The sequence below is a fragment of the Schistocerca nitens genome, chromosome 1 (genome assembly GCF_023898315.1).
Source record: "Schistocerca nitens isolate TAMUIC-IGC-003100 chromosome 1, iqSchNite1.1, whole genome shotgun sequence".
NCBI lineage: Eukaryota > Metazoa > Arthropoda > Insecta > Orthoptera > Acrididae > Schistocerca > Schistocerca nitens.
The window spans coordinates 843,051,693-843,069,186 of NC_064614.1; the positions used below are offsets into that span (position 1 = coordinate 843,051,693).

General features: G+C 39.5%; 1 protein-coding gene across 1 annotated transcript in view; it reads left to right on the forward strand.

Moving 5' to 3' along the window:
• Positions 1-17,494, forward strand: part of LOC126263189 (ubiquitin carboxyl-terminal hydrolase 34) — a 524,696-nt gene that overhangs the window by 117,415 nt on the left and 389,787 nt on the right. Inside the window, exon 16 of the mRNA XM_049960250.1 lies at positions 6,437-6,564. Within this exon, the coding sequence (XP_049816207.1) occupies positions 6,437-6,564 (128 nt within the window). The remainder of the gene's footprint in view (positions 1-6,436; positions 6,565-17,494) is intronic.

The window sequence follows — 17,494 nt, forward strand, 5'->3', positions numbered from 1 at the left end:
TCTTCAGAGGTTTGATTATTTGTTTACAAGATTAATAATTATACGAAGAGCAAAAGTAACTGAACTTAATTGTTTGAGAAGCTCAGTAATATGCTTCTTCCAGCTCAAGTTTTCATCACTATGTACATCCAAAAATTTGGAGCATTGTACCCTGCTTACAGACTCCTGCTCATGTGCTACATCAATTACTGGTCTACATCTATGTGATTACTCTCCTATTCACAAAGTGCCTGGCAGAGGGTTCAATGAACCACCTTCAAGCTGTCTTTCTACTGTTCCACTCTTGAACAGCGTGCGGGAAAAATGAGCACTTAAGTTTTTCTGTGTGAGCCCTGATGTCTCTTATTTTATCGTAATGTTCATTTCTCCCTATGTAGGTGGGTGCCAACATAATATTTTCGCAATCGGAGGAGAAAACTGATGATTGAAATTTCATGAGAAGATCATGGCGCAGTGAAAAACACCTTTGTTTTAATGATTGCCACTCCAATTCACATATCATGTCTGTGGCACTATCTCTCCTATTTCGTGATTATACAAAACAAGCCACCCTACTTTGAACTTTTTCGATGCCATCCGCCGGTCCCACCTGATGCGAATCCCACACTGCACTGCAATATTCCCGGATAGGGTGGACAGACATGGTGTAATAAGTCTCTTTAGTAGACCTGTTGCACATTCTAAGTTTTCTGCCAATGAATCACAGTGTTTGGTTTGTTCTACCCACTACATTATCTATGTGATCATTGCAACTTAGGTCATTTGTGATTATAATCCCTAAGTATTTAGTTGAATTTACAGCCTTCAGATTTGCTTGACTTATCACATAACCGAAATTTAGCGGATTTCTTTTAATACTCACGTGAATAAATTCACACTTTTCTTTATTCAGGGTCAAATGCCACTTTTTGCGCCACACAGATATCTTATCTAAATCATTATGCAATTCACTTTGTTCATCTGATGGCTTTACAAGACGGTAAATGACAGCATCATCTGCAAATAATCTAAGAGAGCTACTCAGATTGTCTCTTATGTCGTTAATATAGATCAGGAGCAATAGAGGGCCCATAATGCTTCCTTGGGGAGCACCAAATAGTACTTCTGTTATACTTGATGACTTTCCATCTATTACTGCGAAATTTGACCTTTCTGACAGGAAACCACAAATCCAGTTGCACAACTGAGGCGATAGTCCATAGGCACGCAGTTTCGTTAGAAGATGCTTTTGAGGAATGGTGTCGAAAGCCTTCTGGAAATCTAAAAATGTGGAACCTATTTGATATTCCCTGTTAATAACACTCATTACTTCATGAGTATAAAGAGCTAGTTGTGTTTCACAAGAATGATATTATCTGAATCTGTGCTGACCCAGTATATGTTCCAAAAACCTACTGCAAATGGGCTTGTAATTCAGCAGATTACTCCTGTTTCCCTTTTTGGGCATTAATGTGACTTGAGGCGATGCACACTACTAATCTCCAGTCATAAAATTCACCAGAAAATGGCTACTTGGATGCCAGCCGAAATATCAGCAAGAATTAGACATCATTTGAATGCAATCGTGAAATCTAATAGAAAGTTGTAACATTATTATTAATATATTTGGGAATATTACACTGTGGTTGAACAGATTTTTTGTAAATATCCAACATTTAAGGCTCATGTGGATGACAGCTTTAAGGAGGGTTTATGCTTCTGTGAATGCCCAATTTAATAATGACCCAAGTTGTGAATTTGGCATTCATATACGCTTCAACTGCCCTTGAGACATGGATGTGAAACATTGGGTTTCTCCACGAAAGTCATTAAATCATGGTGCAGTAGCGTACAATATTTTAATAAGTCTGAAATTCCAGCCATGAAAGGTTACATTTTATGAATTTTTAAAGTATGCACCAATAACTTAATGGCACAAGAACAGTTCTGCTCTGTGAACACAATGTATCTGTCTGAGCATATGAAAGGCTGATCAGTCATCACTTGTTACCATGTCTGTTTAATGCCATGCAGCAGGGTGGGATACAAAATATATATCCTTAAACAAATCTTTCTTACTCATTGTTCGAATAGCAAATTCTTTGTCCAGTCAAGTTATGCAGTATTTTCATCGAAGGAGGTTATTGTGACATGGGAGATATTTAAAAAGGGAAGTTACTACACAAAGTAAAAGAATTGGAGGCAAAACATATTAAAGTTTTAGAAACATTAAAACAGAGGCAGAAGCAGACCTAGAAATGACAATAAATTAAAGTTTTTGGCAAGGAAGATCTACACATAGCCCCTCAGAGAAGCATATAATGTGTTACAGAAACCAAATTCTGGAAACAGGTTATTTTATTGCTAATACTAAAAGATAACTAGGAAAATGGGAAAAATGGAAATATTGACATGTACACTCTGCAAACACCTGTAAAGTGCATGGCAGACATTAATGATTCATTGTGCCCCATGTTAACACTTTGTAGACAAAGCCCGAGCATAGCTCAGGACACAACTTTGTGTTAAAAAGACCATGCCCGAGTATAGGTTGGGCCACAATTTTCTCGATGATGAGCCATCTATTGCTCGAAAACTGAACTCATTGCATATGAGAACAGTCTATGGACGCCTCGCTACATGTCTCTTGACTGAACATAACATCATCTGTCGTGAATTGCTGATCCAATATGACCATACTGGCGTAATTTCATGTGTGTACTCATTAGGTTTCACAGCTGTAATTCTGGTACAAATACATAAGGTTTGTTGAGTGAGCAAGAAATTTTGGAAGCTCAAGTGGAAGAAATTGCTCAGTAACTCACCTCACACTTTTGAAGGATAACGATACTTTCTCTCTCCATTATTTTAAAATTTGTAACCTATCAAAGAACTAAAGAAAGCATGAAAAGTACATATCATCTGGAAGCTTGGTCTTTGTTTTAGTAAATATTACTCTTGAAGATACATCAGTTACATACATCCCAGTTATGCTCTAAGTAATGGTATAAACGGTCAGTTTCCTAGGCCCAGTATTCTTCTAAAAGGCCACTCTCCAAAGCGTTAAAGGCTTCTTTGCTTAAATGCTTCTTTGCAGAAGTATTAGTCTAATCTTGTCTTCTTGGAAATGTTTAACTTTTTTGCTGAGCAGAAAAATCAAAAACAAGCTCTTTAAAAAGGTCTGATATTTCTAAACCATATCATATTTACTCTTTATATTTAGTTTAAAATTACTTTGTGAGCGACAGATGGTAGTGATGGGGAGCAAAGTTGCTGGCTCGTACACAGCATGCCATGTGCTTATACAATCGATTGTTGCTCTCACACACACACACACACACACACACACACACACAAAAAAAAGAAACAAATCATCCACCTACTGTAGTCAATATCTTTGTTAGTTATGGCGAGGGCAGTGTGGGGTCCACTACTGCCATATATACGGCAGTGCATTAAGATACTTAATCACTTGTTACAGATGAATAGCTGCAATAAGATGAGACACTCAGTCACACCAATGCCGCAAAGTAGCAAATTATCTAAAGAAGCAGAGAAAATTGTTTGGTGTGAAAACAACTAAATTATTTGGTAACCTACAGACCACTAATGGATGCACAGCAATTATATCTGACTCACTTTCACCATCGTCTATGTAGCCAGTAGAACTGCTCCCAGAATTTAATGAAATAAAGAGTTGTTCTATGTTATTTTCTACTACACATTCATTCTCCCATGCTTTCATTATTTCTTTCTTTGTGTGTTGAACAACATTATGCCAGTCTGACAACAAAGTGGGGTTCATAACGTCATTTGTCAATCTTTCCACTTCTGCCAGTGTATATTTTTTGTACTTCCTGCCACATAACCCTTAACTTGGGCCCATACGAGTTCAGAAATTGTGTAGAGTTAAAGGTGCTTTATTCTGAGCCAGGAGGTCCAGTAACTCACAGTCTCTACAGTCGTCTGGTATGTGAACATTTTGCTGTTGTAGCCCTTCGATGAAGTCTTGTTTTCTGGAAGTTACTGTAGGTGCCTTATTGACGACAGTCAAATGATAAGAGGCCTTGTCCATAACTATTACTGAAGGTTTAAATATGTTTTTGATGCCTACAGAATGATTAGCAGATCCCAATTCTAAATATGTCTTTAGGTGAGGTAAATTCCCATTACATTTTAATACATTTATCAACAACTAAATCCAAGGAAGAATTATTTATATAAATTTTCAAAGTTTTACATTCATGGCTCTAGAAATAAAATAACAAAACAGTTTATTACATTGGTAAAAGTTTTATAGTGACTAAAATGAGAGCTACTAATTTTATGACCCCATTACTGTGCAAGCATAGTTTTCTTGGAGGAAAATAACAGTAACCTTAAAAAAGATTGAATGTGTATTTGAACTGTCAACATTTCCGTTAACGGTCCAGTACTTTGCTTGTGTAATAAAGTGTCCAAAAGACAATTCCATTTCATTTAATCTTGTTACGATACACTGTAATTGAAATGTCAACTTAGAGTGTGGATGTGATAGATGTGATTAATTGCCTATGAACCAGAAACACAGGACATGAATTGAGCATGTACATGAAGGCAGCTTTGGCTATGGTGCACACTGGCAAATTGCGTGTATGTAAATTATATTTACTCCACATAGTTGTGAGATTGGTTCTCCTTCCACCCTTAAAACAATTTTGGTGTGATGGTTGCGTTTTGTGTACAGTAACATATGACCTAAACTCACTTCAGTGTAAAGTGACCCACATTTTTCTCTGCAAGCCCTCTGAATTAACTGTCGTAGGTTTCCTAATTCCAAAACTTTGTAATAGGTGTGACCACCAAAGCCAAACTACAATGTGAGACTGTAAGTTGTGAAAGAATAGAAGCTTTTAACTAAATAGTTCATTTATGATTGTATGAGTGAATCTGACATTTTTCTTTTCAATATTTTTGTGCATTACCTTATTTGCAAGTGATCTTTGAAAATCACCAAATAGTTTTCCTGTGGTGCAACAGAAAGTTAAGAAACCACTACTTATTTGTCAGAACTTCCCCTCCCTGCCTGCCTTTGCAGTCAGCTGTGCTTGGACCACTCCCACCCCTGGCTGTGTCACCTGGCAGGGCTCTGCTGCTCACACCCAGAGTACAGGCAACATAGCGAGCACGTCGAGCCCAAGAAACAGCTGTGGTTGGCTTTTGCCCAGCCCTTATTGCTCGAGTCACAGAAGTGTCAGTCACAAAGTAATTTTAATTAGAATATAATTGACTGTTCCTACAGTCATGTCACTTATATGTTGTGAAAAATGGGTAATTACTGACCGTGTGATGTGTGTAGCCCAAAATAAACCAGCTTTGTAACGTATTTGTTATCCTATTGAAGACATATTATGATAACTTTACTTTTATCTTTAATGCTTTTGGTCAAAATCCAGTCACAAAGTATAAATTAATTTTTTAGTGCTTTGTGCCTGCCTGCTGTTTTGACATTCTTGATATTGTATGTATTGTGGAAATGTGTGTGTGTGTGTGTGTGTGTGTGTGTGTGTGTGTGTGTGTGTTTCTGTTTCTTTTTATTCTACATTGTTTAAATATATTGACAAGAGAAAGCATTATGATTGTATTATCCATTAATTTAGTGATTTTATAAAATAATATTAGCACTCACAGTATAAGTTCATATGGGTGTTAATAGAGTTTGAATAGTGGGAAACCGTGCGTGTTAATTCTTCTGTATTCACTTAAGCAAAAATCTAACATAACCCTAAGGATACAATGATACAGATTGTACATTGAGGACTCTGGATAAAATGATACAAATTGTACATTAAGTTTAAGTTTACTCAATGGAAATACCATTTATTGGAAAACATTATGTTTCTGAACTAGCTTTATTGCAAAAACTTACCACTAAATATTATTTCTCGGACAGTTAAAAAATTGTTAGCATTATATTTATATCTCCGTAGTTAAGAGGGAAAGGAGTTTAGTGTAGTTTCCAGAATGTCAACTTAAGACCACATTTGTAACACCCACACACTGTCCATTGTGGAAAAAGAGCAGCTGTCCTGCTGTGGCCCATTGGAAATTTAGACAGTGTTAAATGAACATGTGACCTTTTAACATTACCTAGATTATGAGTAGACTCAGCAGGACTGCCACTCTGTGTGCAGATATTAAGAGTACGGTCAGAAGTGTGAACATAGGACTTCCGTACATTTACCTCTTAGCCATATATGCCTATGAACACTACGCAGCTAAATTTAGTCTCCCATTAAAAAAATTTTAAAAGAAGGAAAAAATCTGAAAACTTTGGAAGAATCTCATGTTGGATTAAAACTGCCGATCTGTGGAACCTTTTGCATCATGCAGAATTAGCTTTTGTTACATAACAACCTTTATTTAAGGCACTTTGTTAAATTTCTGATGTCTTATCTGGGTTACTTTAATATTACAGGGTCAACTTGGTGAAGGACTAGCTGTAGAAGCAGAGAAGGCACTATCAAATCTGTTGTGCTTCAATACGGAGAGAGTTATTCGGATGAAGTTTATTGAAGGGTGCTTAGAAAACCTTGCAAAGAACTGGTTAGTACATTACCTTTATTCATTGTGCACTCATGTGAACCCAATTTAATTATGAATGTCAAAGACTTATTTGTTTGGTTCTTATGTAAATTACTTGAGATTTTCTGTTTTTGTGCCAACTTTTTTATGTGAAACGACTTTTGAGATTCTGTTTCTTCTTCTGTATAACTGGAACTTAAAGAGGAGTTGATTATATAGTTCTTCAGTTATGACAGGATTTTGTCCAGAGTAGTTTTAAGATATTTTTGCAGGTTGCTGTTTGTGGTAAATGATTTATATTATTATCCAATTCTGTGGACGTGAGGTAGCAGGTATGTAAGTTACTAAGACACACTTTACAGCAGTGTTAACACAACACAGTAACTGATTTTGAAATTTGAGGGTCTCATTGTTGTGCTTTCGTAGTTCAAATCCTCCTATCACAACTTCCAAAACACAAATAGCAGCCATCATAATATAAAATATGTTTCACAAAAGTTCATTGGTATAAATATGTAAATTTCCATGGCTGGTGTCAAATTCCATTAAAATCCTTCTGAATGTACTGCATGTCGTGGCTTCTCTCGTCATAGGCACACCTAGCTCAGTGTGCTGGCGAAGGCGTACACCTGCACGTTTACTCTCCCTCCGAATGCCCCACCGTTGTTGGTACTGGAGATGCAAACGACACCCACAGTTGTTGATACTGAAGATGCAAATGGCAATGGGACTGAGGCAGGAAGCTGGACATAGAGATCAGATGGGAGTCATAGCTGTGGAGGATGGCATACTCCCAGCCGTACCCCACTATCTGCCATGCGAGAGCAGAGGTACGCCCTCCTGAAAACACTGCGTAGTCCTGAGGGCATCTCTCGGGGTGATGAAGGCAATGGCGATGGTGGGTCCAAATCCATCGGTTCAGGGAGCGTGATGGCTGAGGCGAGGGTGCGATGTCCATAGGCTCATCCTGGTCTGCCGTGGCGGCACTCGCATGTGGCTGTAAGGCTGCGGGGTCTTGTGAGGCTGTGAATCTGGGAGAATAAGAGCAGCAGAATCCCGAGGCAAACTACAAACTCAAATTTGATTTTGGTGATGGCACTTCAAACCATCAGGACCTCTAATTGGATACATATATGTGCCAATGCATTTCTTGATTTCACCTCACTCCTAGTGCTGACGTCGGCCAAAAACCCTGTAAAGAACAAGATCACGCAGTGCAAAGTGATACTTGTGGAACTAAGTGGCACTGGATGCTGCGACGGGTGGAGCAAGTGAAGCAGCATCTGATGGCAGCAGCCGTGCAGAAATTCCGCCGGTGATGGTCCATTGTGTGGATGGGAGTGATGACAAGGAGTTGCAGTGCCTGTTCCTGTGTGTGGGAAGTGCAAAGCTTGGCCATCTGTTGTTTAAAAGTGCATATGAAGCATTCTGCTCCTCCTTTGAACTGGGGGTGAAATGTAACACTTGTTAGATGATGAATGCCATTTAGTTCACAAAACTGTTCAAAGTCATATGACATGAACTGAGGTCTGCTGTCAATAACAATGACTACAGGCAATACTTGAATGCAAAAAACTGAGGACAACCCTGGAATGGTGCTATGTGACATGCTACAGTTCATAGGTACCGCTACTTGCTAAAAGAGTCCACCAGTATGAGCCAACAATTGTTCCGAAATGGTCCTGCAAAGTCAATGTGCGCTCGTTGCCGTGGCAGTTGAGTCTTAGGCAAAGCTGCAAATGTCTGTGGCGGAGCTGATTGGTTGTCTGCGCATGTGTGACACTGTGATGTCATCTGTTCAATGTAGGCATCCATGCCCTGCCAAGTACAATGCCAGTATGCTAACTGTTTAGTGCAAACAATTCTTCAATGTCCTTGGTGAAGCAGTTGTGACACACCCTTTTGCAACTCTGTGGGAATGAGCTTCACACCTTGTTGTACTAAAAGATTATGCCAACGAGCAAAGTATCGGTGCACTATTGAGTTCTCAATACTGTTCAATGAGCGAGGCCAAGACGTGTGACTGTAATGCAACAAAATCTTCAGATCAGAATTCGCTTCTGTGGCCTATGTTGTCTTCAACATGCTTTACAGCAGTGTTCATGCACTGAAACAATGCATTTTGAGATTAAAGACTCTCACCAAAACCCATTCCACACCAAGAAGCCTATTCGCTTCAGCCTAGCCATGGATTTCTGATGAGCAGTCTTGCTCCAGATATGCCAAGGGTCACACTGAGACCTTCACAGATCAAAATTACCCTCCCCACCCTGTCCATAAACAGATCTTCCATGCCTTAACTACCCAGTAATCTATCACCCCCCACATATCTAGTGACCAGCCACAAAAAGCCCCCCCTTCATTGTGACTCAGTACCACACTGGACTGGAGCAACTAAATCACATTCTCTGTTGGGTTTCAACTGCTTATCAACATGCTGTGAAGTGAGGTGTCCCCTCTACCCCACCCACAATGGTATACCACCATCCACCCAAGATATGCAAAATCATTGCCAGCCTGGACATCACCCCTGCTCCCAACCCTTTGCCCCGTGGCTCATATCCTTAAATTATAAATATATGCAGGACCTGTCTCATACATTCTCCCGCTACCATGTACTCCAGATATGTCACAGGCATCTCTTACACCATCAAAGGGAGGACCACCTGTGAAAGCAGCTATGTGATCTGCAAACTTGGCTGCGAACACTGTTTAGCGTTGTATGTGGACATGACCTTAACAGGGTGTCAGTCTGCATGAATGACCATCGATAAAAGGTGGCAGATTGATTTGGATTACCAAATTAGTTGAGCATGTTGGCCAACATGAGGTGTTAACTTCAATGATTGCTGCATAGCCTGTGCCATCCGGGTTCTTACACAACCACTACCTTTTCCATACTGTGCAGATGTCCCTGAAACATATTCTTCATTCATGTCAGCAGCCCCCTCCCCCTGGCCTTAAATTTCACTAGTCCTTGACTTGCATCTGTATCTCTCTCTCTCTCTCTCTCTCTCTCTCTCTCTCTCTGTGTGTGTGTGTGTGTGTGTGTGTGTGTGTGTGTGTGTGTGTGTGTGTGTGTGTTTGTTTGTTTGTTTTGTTTTTATATTATCTAGCAGTCTTCTTTCAGTGTGCTGAATTTGTTAATTTGTAAATAACTTATTGTTCTTCATTGTAAGTTAATAATCCTGACCTGCTGTACTTCCTGTAAAGAGTGAAAAATAACCTTGTAACACAATATAGATATGGACTTCTCCTCTGCACCTTCTTCTGTGCTAGAAAGTGTAAATCCAAGTAGTGTTGCAACTTTCTACAAAATTATGTTGAAATACATCTTCGGGTATCAGGTTATATTGAACTTCTTGTATTAGACGGCAGTATCACTTTTTATACACGCGTGAACTTAACATTGTATCTTCACAGTACATCAAGATTGAAAGTCTGTGACAGAAGGCGTATATCGAAAATGAATAAAAGCTACACAATGACCCCCTAAAATTCCCAAGGTATTGGTGATGTCATCACAATTGTCACCAGTGTCCTCCTTTCATGGAGTGCTTCGTATTTCCAAGGTGGCATCCAAAGACATGAAATAAACCACCGTCCAGCAGGTACCGCAGAGCTTGTTTTCCTAGCTTGCAGATATGCTGCAGCCATTCCCCATCAGGTTACATGCAATAACAAGAAAACTAATTCCCATACAGCATATCATTTTAAACTTATTGGTAAAATGAACTTTTGTGAGGTGATCATCATTCATCACTTTGGTACATGTCATGCAACACGACTTCACCAAAGTGTTATGTTACACACTACAAATCTCTCCCCTTAAGGCGAATGGTGTCATCGCTATTATAAAACACCAATAAAGAATGTCCATTTAGAACCAACTTTAACATTTTTAAATAAATTTTTTGACAAGTTGTGCCTTTGATGGTGTCACTTTTTGAGCATAATGACCAAAATTATATTTATATTAATGAGAATTATCAATTTTTGAAAACTGATGCAATGAGATGGATAAAAAAATCTACTCACCCAGCGGCGGCATGAGAATACACATATAAAGGTATTTAAATTTGCAAGCTTTCGGAGCCAGTGGCTTCTACTGGCAGAATAATTGATGGAGAAGAAAGAGGGGCGAGGGAAAGGGAATGATGACATTTAGAAAATGGGGAGAGTTTGGAAAAGTCACCCAGAACCCCAGGTCAGGGGAGACTTACTGGGCAGGATGAGAATGAAAGACTGATTTTTGGGGACTGCGCCAGACAAGGTTTGAAAACTTGAGAACCTAAAGGTGGAAAATAGGGTATACACAAGATAGAGATTACTGCCAAAACATTGTGCACAAGCTAATAAAAGCAGAAAGCTAAACGCATTGTGCATTGTAAGTGGTAGAGGTGGAGGGAGGGGCAGGGGGGAATAGACAGGTCAGAAAATAAAATATATAAAAAATTAAAAGGGAATGGAGAAAGGAATAGTTTTGCGAAAAATGCTGAGACCGAAGAATGTAAATTAAGGCCAGGTGGGTGACGAGAACCAAGGACATGCTGCAGTGGCAGTTCTCACCTGCAGAGTTCTGAGAAACTAGTGTTTGGGGGAAGAGTTCAGATGGTATGTCTGATGAAACAGGCACAGAGATCGCAACTGTCATGTTGTAGAGGAAGCTCTTCAATGGGATAATGTTTGTTACCAGTATACACTCTCTGCCTATACCGCTTAAACTGGGTGGTAATCAAGCTGACGTAAAAGGCTGAACAGTGTTTCCATTACTGCCGGTACATGACGAGTCGTTTCACAGGTGACTCTTCCTTTAATAGTATATATTTTGCCGTTTACAGGGCTGGTATAGGTGGTAGTAGGAGGGTGCATAGGGCAACTCGTACAGCAGGAACGGTCACAGGTATAAGAGCCATAGGGTAGGGAAACTGGTTGACCTTAACCTCTCTGGAGGTCATCTACACACTTCTGTCCCAATTACACCTACTAACAAACAACAGTACATACATTTTTACAGTTGCCATCCTTTCCATGTCAAATGTTTCCTCCCTTTACAGCCTTGTCATTCAAGGCAAACATATTTGTTCAGATGCAAACTCTTCACAGTACCACACCACCATTCTCACCTCAGCCTTCACTGAACATGAATTACCCCACCAGCCTTGTTGAAAAGCAAATGTCCCTGGTCATCACATCCAATCCTGGTAGTGATGAATCCTCCAAAAAATGACTTAGAAGTATACCTCGTGTCACTCAGTGTTATTCTGGTCTTGAAAGTATTAATCAGCTACTTCAACAGTGCTGTGACTTCCTAAAATCATGCCACCAAATGAGGTCTATTGTGTGTGACATTTTGTCCACCACACCTAGAATAGCTTTATGCCGCCCTCCCAATATTCATCCATTTCCGTACCCCACACCTCGTACCCCTGTGACCATCCCTGCTGTAAGACTTGCCCCCTTGCACCCTCCTATCATCAGCTACACCAGCCCATAATTGGTAAAACATATATTATCAAAAGGAGAGCCACCTGTGTAACGACGCACATCATATGTCAGCTGTTAATGCAAATGCTGTTTGGCCTTTTACATTGGTGTGACTGCCATCAAGTTATCAGTTAGGATGAATGGGTGTAGGCAGAAGGTGTATACTGACAACATACAATATCTTGTGGAAAAGCATGCCCTACAACATGATAAGTCATGATCTCGTTGCCTGTTTCACTACATGTGGCATCTGGATTCTTCCCCTGAGACATCAGTTTCTGCCAGAAGAAGGAACCACTGGCTCCGAAAGCTTGCAAATTTAAATTCCTTGAGAAGTGTGTTCTCCTGCTGCTGCTGCTTGGTGAGCAGATTTTTTATTAGTCTTTTTGCATAACACACCTCCTTTGTAATAAATATTGTTTCATCTGACTTTATTTTGACAACTCTAAAAATGTAACATCTTCAATTCTATGACTATATCTTGGGCTTGACCTAGCATTAATTGATCAAGTTATATATATTCATTCCTACAGTGTCATTATTAATTTAATATGAATGCAGATTCTCATAGTGACTTACACTCCTTACAAATTGTGATCATTTATCAATTTTACATTATCTCTGATAAAATAGTCACATATCTTTTTTAATCGACAATACTGGTGTTATTTAAGATAAGTGTTCAACACTTATTAGGACTAGTAAAACATCAAATTTTTGCCATTTGTTAACTACTTCTGGAAATTGCTTTTGTTCTGCCTCTTGGGCAGTCCTGAGAAAATAGATAACCATCCCACCTCCCACCCCAAGGATCCCTCCATGGGAGGTACTTCACTGGGGAACTGGAAAGTGGAGATAATCACCAATCCTACAGAACTGTCACCCCTGGCTTCAGTTCCACAGGCCCCATGAATTGGTTCTATCTGCCTATTATTGACAGCTTACAGAGAAGGAAGTAACATAAATAGTAATTCCATCCATTTGATTAATTAAATTATTAAAGTAGCTCAGGCTTTGTTAGCCACACCAAACACTCCATTTATTATTTCCCATTTGTAATCCAAAGTAGGGAAACTAGCTGAAGTATTTACACTAAATTAAGCTAACTGTGGTATCAACGTTCGATGCCACACTTGTTAGGGGTTGCAGTTATCGACCATGGTCCATATTAGTATCGTTGGACCCGCAAGTCACAACCAGCAAATTTCTAAAGAGCTCTCGTCCTCTGTTGCTTGGGACGTCAAGTAGTAAAGTAGCATAGCCTTCAGCTGATAGGAAGCAACCTCTAATGAGATGCTTAGTAATGTATGGCCTAAGTGAGGCCTCAATAGCTATCTGTTCATAATTATATGTATGCAGCCAAGAAGAATCCTGTGCAACCAATTAAGTACAGTATATATTACTTTTACCAACAACTTCTAATTATTTTAGTCGTTGCAGATCCAGACCTTGCAGTCAGCACCTTATCGACATTACTTACAAACCTGCTGTGATTTGCGTGTTTCTGTTTAGCATTGGCGACGACTTGTTCGTCGTCGTCAGAACGCTAACATCCCCTAAAAGTCTATAGAAACCCTATCACCAATCTTAACCAACCACTAAAGGTATAAATATCCCTGACATAAAACTTTTAGTAAACAATATCACTACTTAAGTCATTTTAGGCTTGTTTCCTCATCATACACTTACGAGATGCATTAGAACATTTAGAAGTAAATAATGCTTTTAATTTTCGTAGGACTGCCTTTGAACCAGAGGAGTCACATATTTTGAATAGTTAATAACTTTTTGTTGTCAAACATTGTTTAATTAATTATTTATTGCTCCATGAATGATGACTAGCATACAAAGCTCAGATACTTAAGTCATTAAATCATTAATTTAACATACAGACTAGATTATCAAACTTGGGTAGGTTCATCTACTTTGCTAACAACACTACCTTCCTTTTCTTTATATATTCTGAGGTAACATACTGTTATTGTATTCTGAATCTGCACTTGGTTTCTGAGCTTCCATCTGTACTGTATACATTGTACCACTCTGTACATAATCACTAATTACTTAGCTATGTGCTGCTGTAACTCTGAATTAACTTATACACTGAAGTGCTAACGAAACTGGTAGAAATATGTAAACAGGCAGAATATAGCGCTGTGGTTGGCAACGCCTGTATAAGACAAGTGTCTGGTGCATTTGTTATATCGGCTAGTGCTGGTACAATGGCAGGTTATCAAGATTAAAGTTAGTTTGAATGTGGTGTTACATCAGTGCATGAGTGATGGGGCTCAGCATCTTCAAGGTAGTGATGAAGTGGGAATTTTCCCATATAGCAATTTCACAAGTGTACCGCGAATATCAGGAATATGGTAAAACATCAAATCTCTGACATCGCTGGGGCTGGAAAAAGATCCTCCTAGAATGGGGCCAATGATGACTGAAGAGAATAATCCAACATGACAGAAGTGCAACCCTTCCACAAATTGTGGCAGATTTCAATGCTGGGGCCATCAACAAGTGTCAGTGTGTGAACCATTCAACGGAACATAATTGATATGGGCTTTCAGAGACGAAGGCCCACTTGTGTACCCTTGATGACTGCACGACGCGAAGCTTTACATCTCGCCTGGGCCTGTCAACACTGACATTGGACTGTTGATGACTGGAAACATGTTGCCTGGTCAGACGAGTCTTGTTTAAAGTTGTCAAGCAGATGGATGTGTACAGGTATGGACCCTGCATATCAGCAGGGGACTGTTCAAGCTGGTGGAGGCTCTGTAATGGTGTGGGACGTGTTCAGGTGGAGTGATATGAGACCCCTGATATGTCTAGATATGACTTTGACATGCGAAATGCACGTAAGCATCCTGTATGATCACCTGCATCCATTCACGTCCATTGTGCATTCCGACGGACTTAGGCAATTCCAGCCTTACAGTGTGACACCCCACACATCCATAATTGCTACTGAGTGGCTCCAGGAACACTCTTCTGAGTTTAAACACTTCCACTGACCACCAAACACTCCAGATATTAACAGTATTGATCATATCCGGAATGCCTTCCAATGTGCTGTTCAGAAGAGATCTCCATCCCCTGGTACTGTTACGGATTTATGGACAGCACTGCAGGATTCATGGTGTCAGTTCCCTCCAGCACTACTTCAGATGCGGCACTTCTGCGTGCTCGCGGGTGCCCTACACAGTATTAGGCAGGTGTACCAGTTTCTTTGGCTGTTCAGTGTGTATCTTTGAGAAACCTACACACTTATTTATTGCTCATAATTTATAAATAATTGAATACTTCCCTTATTTCCCCTGTCAAACAGGATGGTGCTAACAACCAGTAAACAATTCACGTAGGTATTGTAGCTTATCTGCTGATCACGTACTTAATATCAATAATGGAAGTGACAGCTGAATATTGGACCAGTGTTGTGGATTTCCAGTAAAACATTACACTCTGACGAGTCGGTGTTCCTTATCTGTTATACTGTGAGTGGGGGTGGGGAAGGAGGGAGATTGTACACCTTCAGTTCTGTGTTCACTGAATGTCGGGTTTGTTTTGTAGGAGGAGGCCTGTTGAATTCCCTTTCGGGAGAATATGCCATCAGCTAGAGATTCTTCTTCATAACGCACCTTTAACCAAAACAAACTTCTATTTGTATGCGCAGTGTTGTTATACTCTTGCAAGAGACATCTCGTATCCTTATATTGTTAATATATCATTTCTTACTGTGTTTCCTTTACATTTATCTTAACAAATCCAGATGTAAATGTAACCGTATGTCACAAGCTACCCATTGTATATAAAGTACTTATTTTGCCCTGCACATATACATAGGTTTTTAAGTTTCGTAATCCACGTTTCTTACCCTTCTTTTTGCCAAAAGTCTGCAGGCTATTGCTCGTAATCTCTTTCTGTGTAGCCATGTTCATTATATGTTTATAAGATATAGGAGAGTTTAATTATATTTTTCAAGAATACAGTGAAAATGTAAGACACAGCTGTATGCAAATCTAAATCGTAGACAATGTAGCAGACAACACTGTGCCTAGTGGGTGTCAATCCATTTGGTCCACACAGAATGTAAGCTTACCTGAGGCTAAAGACACTCAACAATCATTCCTATGAGTTTCTGGCATCGAAAATAGCATCCCAGGATAACATTTTGGATACTCTAAGCAGCCCAATTTATCTCAGTATATTTAATCATCTGAATTCAACTTCAAATATAAAGTTGTTTCTTTTTAAATTTCTCGAAATTTTTGAAATTTCTATTGGGTATAACATAAAGTGCAAAGGTAAAAACACATAACACTGTCCCAGTTCTTTTCTTAAGTAATTTTTTCCAAAAGTTTAACATTGCATCATTTGTGCTTAATCTTATGAAAATGTCAGACAGGTCAGGTAAACCAATATGAAACTGTTCACAGTATTCTGACACATATGTGTTCCACTAATTCAGTTGAAATTAATCTTATTATCCACTGTTTTTGGTGAGAGGTTTGTTAGTTACCAACTTCACTCCAGTTTGAACCTTCGGTTCAAAGGAAACCCTATTACACCACTCCAGATATGTCAAGTTGGGAAAGACAAATTCTACCTGACATAAATCTGTACGCATTTTGAAATATTTAACCTGACACTAGTGCCAAGTGTTTATTTTTCACTCTGTATCTAATTCTGCAAACTCTGTAATTAATGGATGTGTGCCACAATCAGACCGTCTAGCCATGTCAGAATATACAAGGGTTGCTCAGAAATTAATGTACCACATTTTTTTTCTTCAACAATTCTTTATTGAACGTAATGAGAATTACACACATGAAAGAATGATGTTTTGTCTACACACCCTATTTTTCCACATAATCTCCATCCCGTTCTATGGCCTTCCTCCAGCACGAAACTAGGGCATGTGTGCCCTGTCAGTACCAGTCCTTGTTTTGATGGCAGAGCCAGTGCTCCACTGTGTGAACCACCACCTCATCATCATCAAAATGTGTTCCACAAATGGCATCCTTTAATGGCCTGAACAAGTGGAATTGCGAGGGAGCTAGGTCAGGTGTGACAGCCGTTGATAGTCTCCCCGACTGCTGCGAATTGTGGAACTCCACCGAACTGCCTTCTGATGACCGTGCCCTCTGTGCCCAGTGACTAACTGTAATTCTGTTGACAGCTTATGCTCCATAGACTCTGCACAAGTGTTTGTGAATATTCCCCACAGTTTCTTTCTCTGCAATGAAAAATTCAATGATGGCACATTGCTTGTAACATACATCATCTACAGACACCATTTTGAAAATGCCCTGCAGCTACACTATTTGTCTGAAGTGATGGAAATTTGGCACTCACCCAGGAGACTTCAAGTAATACATACATAATTATCGCATTTGTAACATTATTTTCAGCTGAGAAAAAAAAGCGATGCAATACTTTCTGGGCAACCCTTGTATCTTCTCTG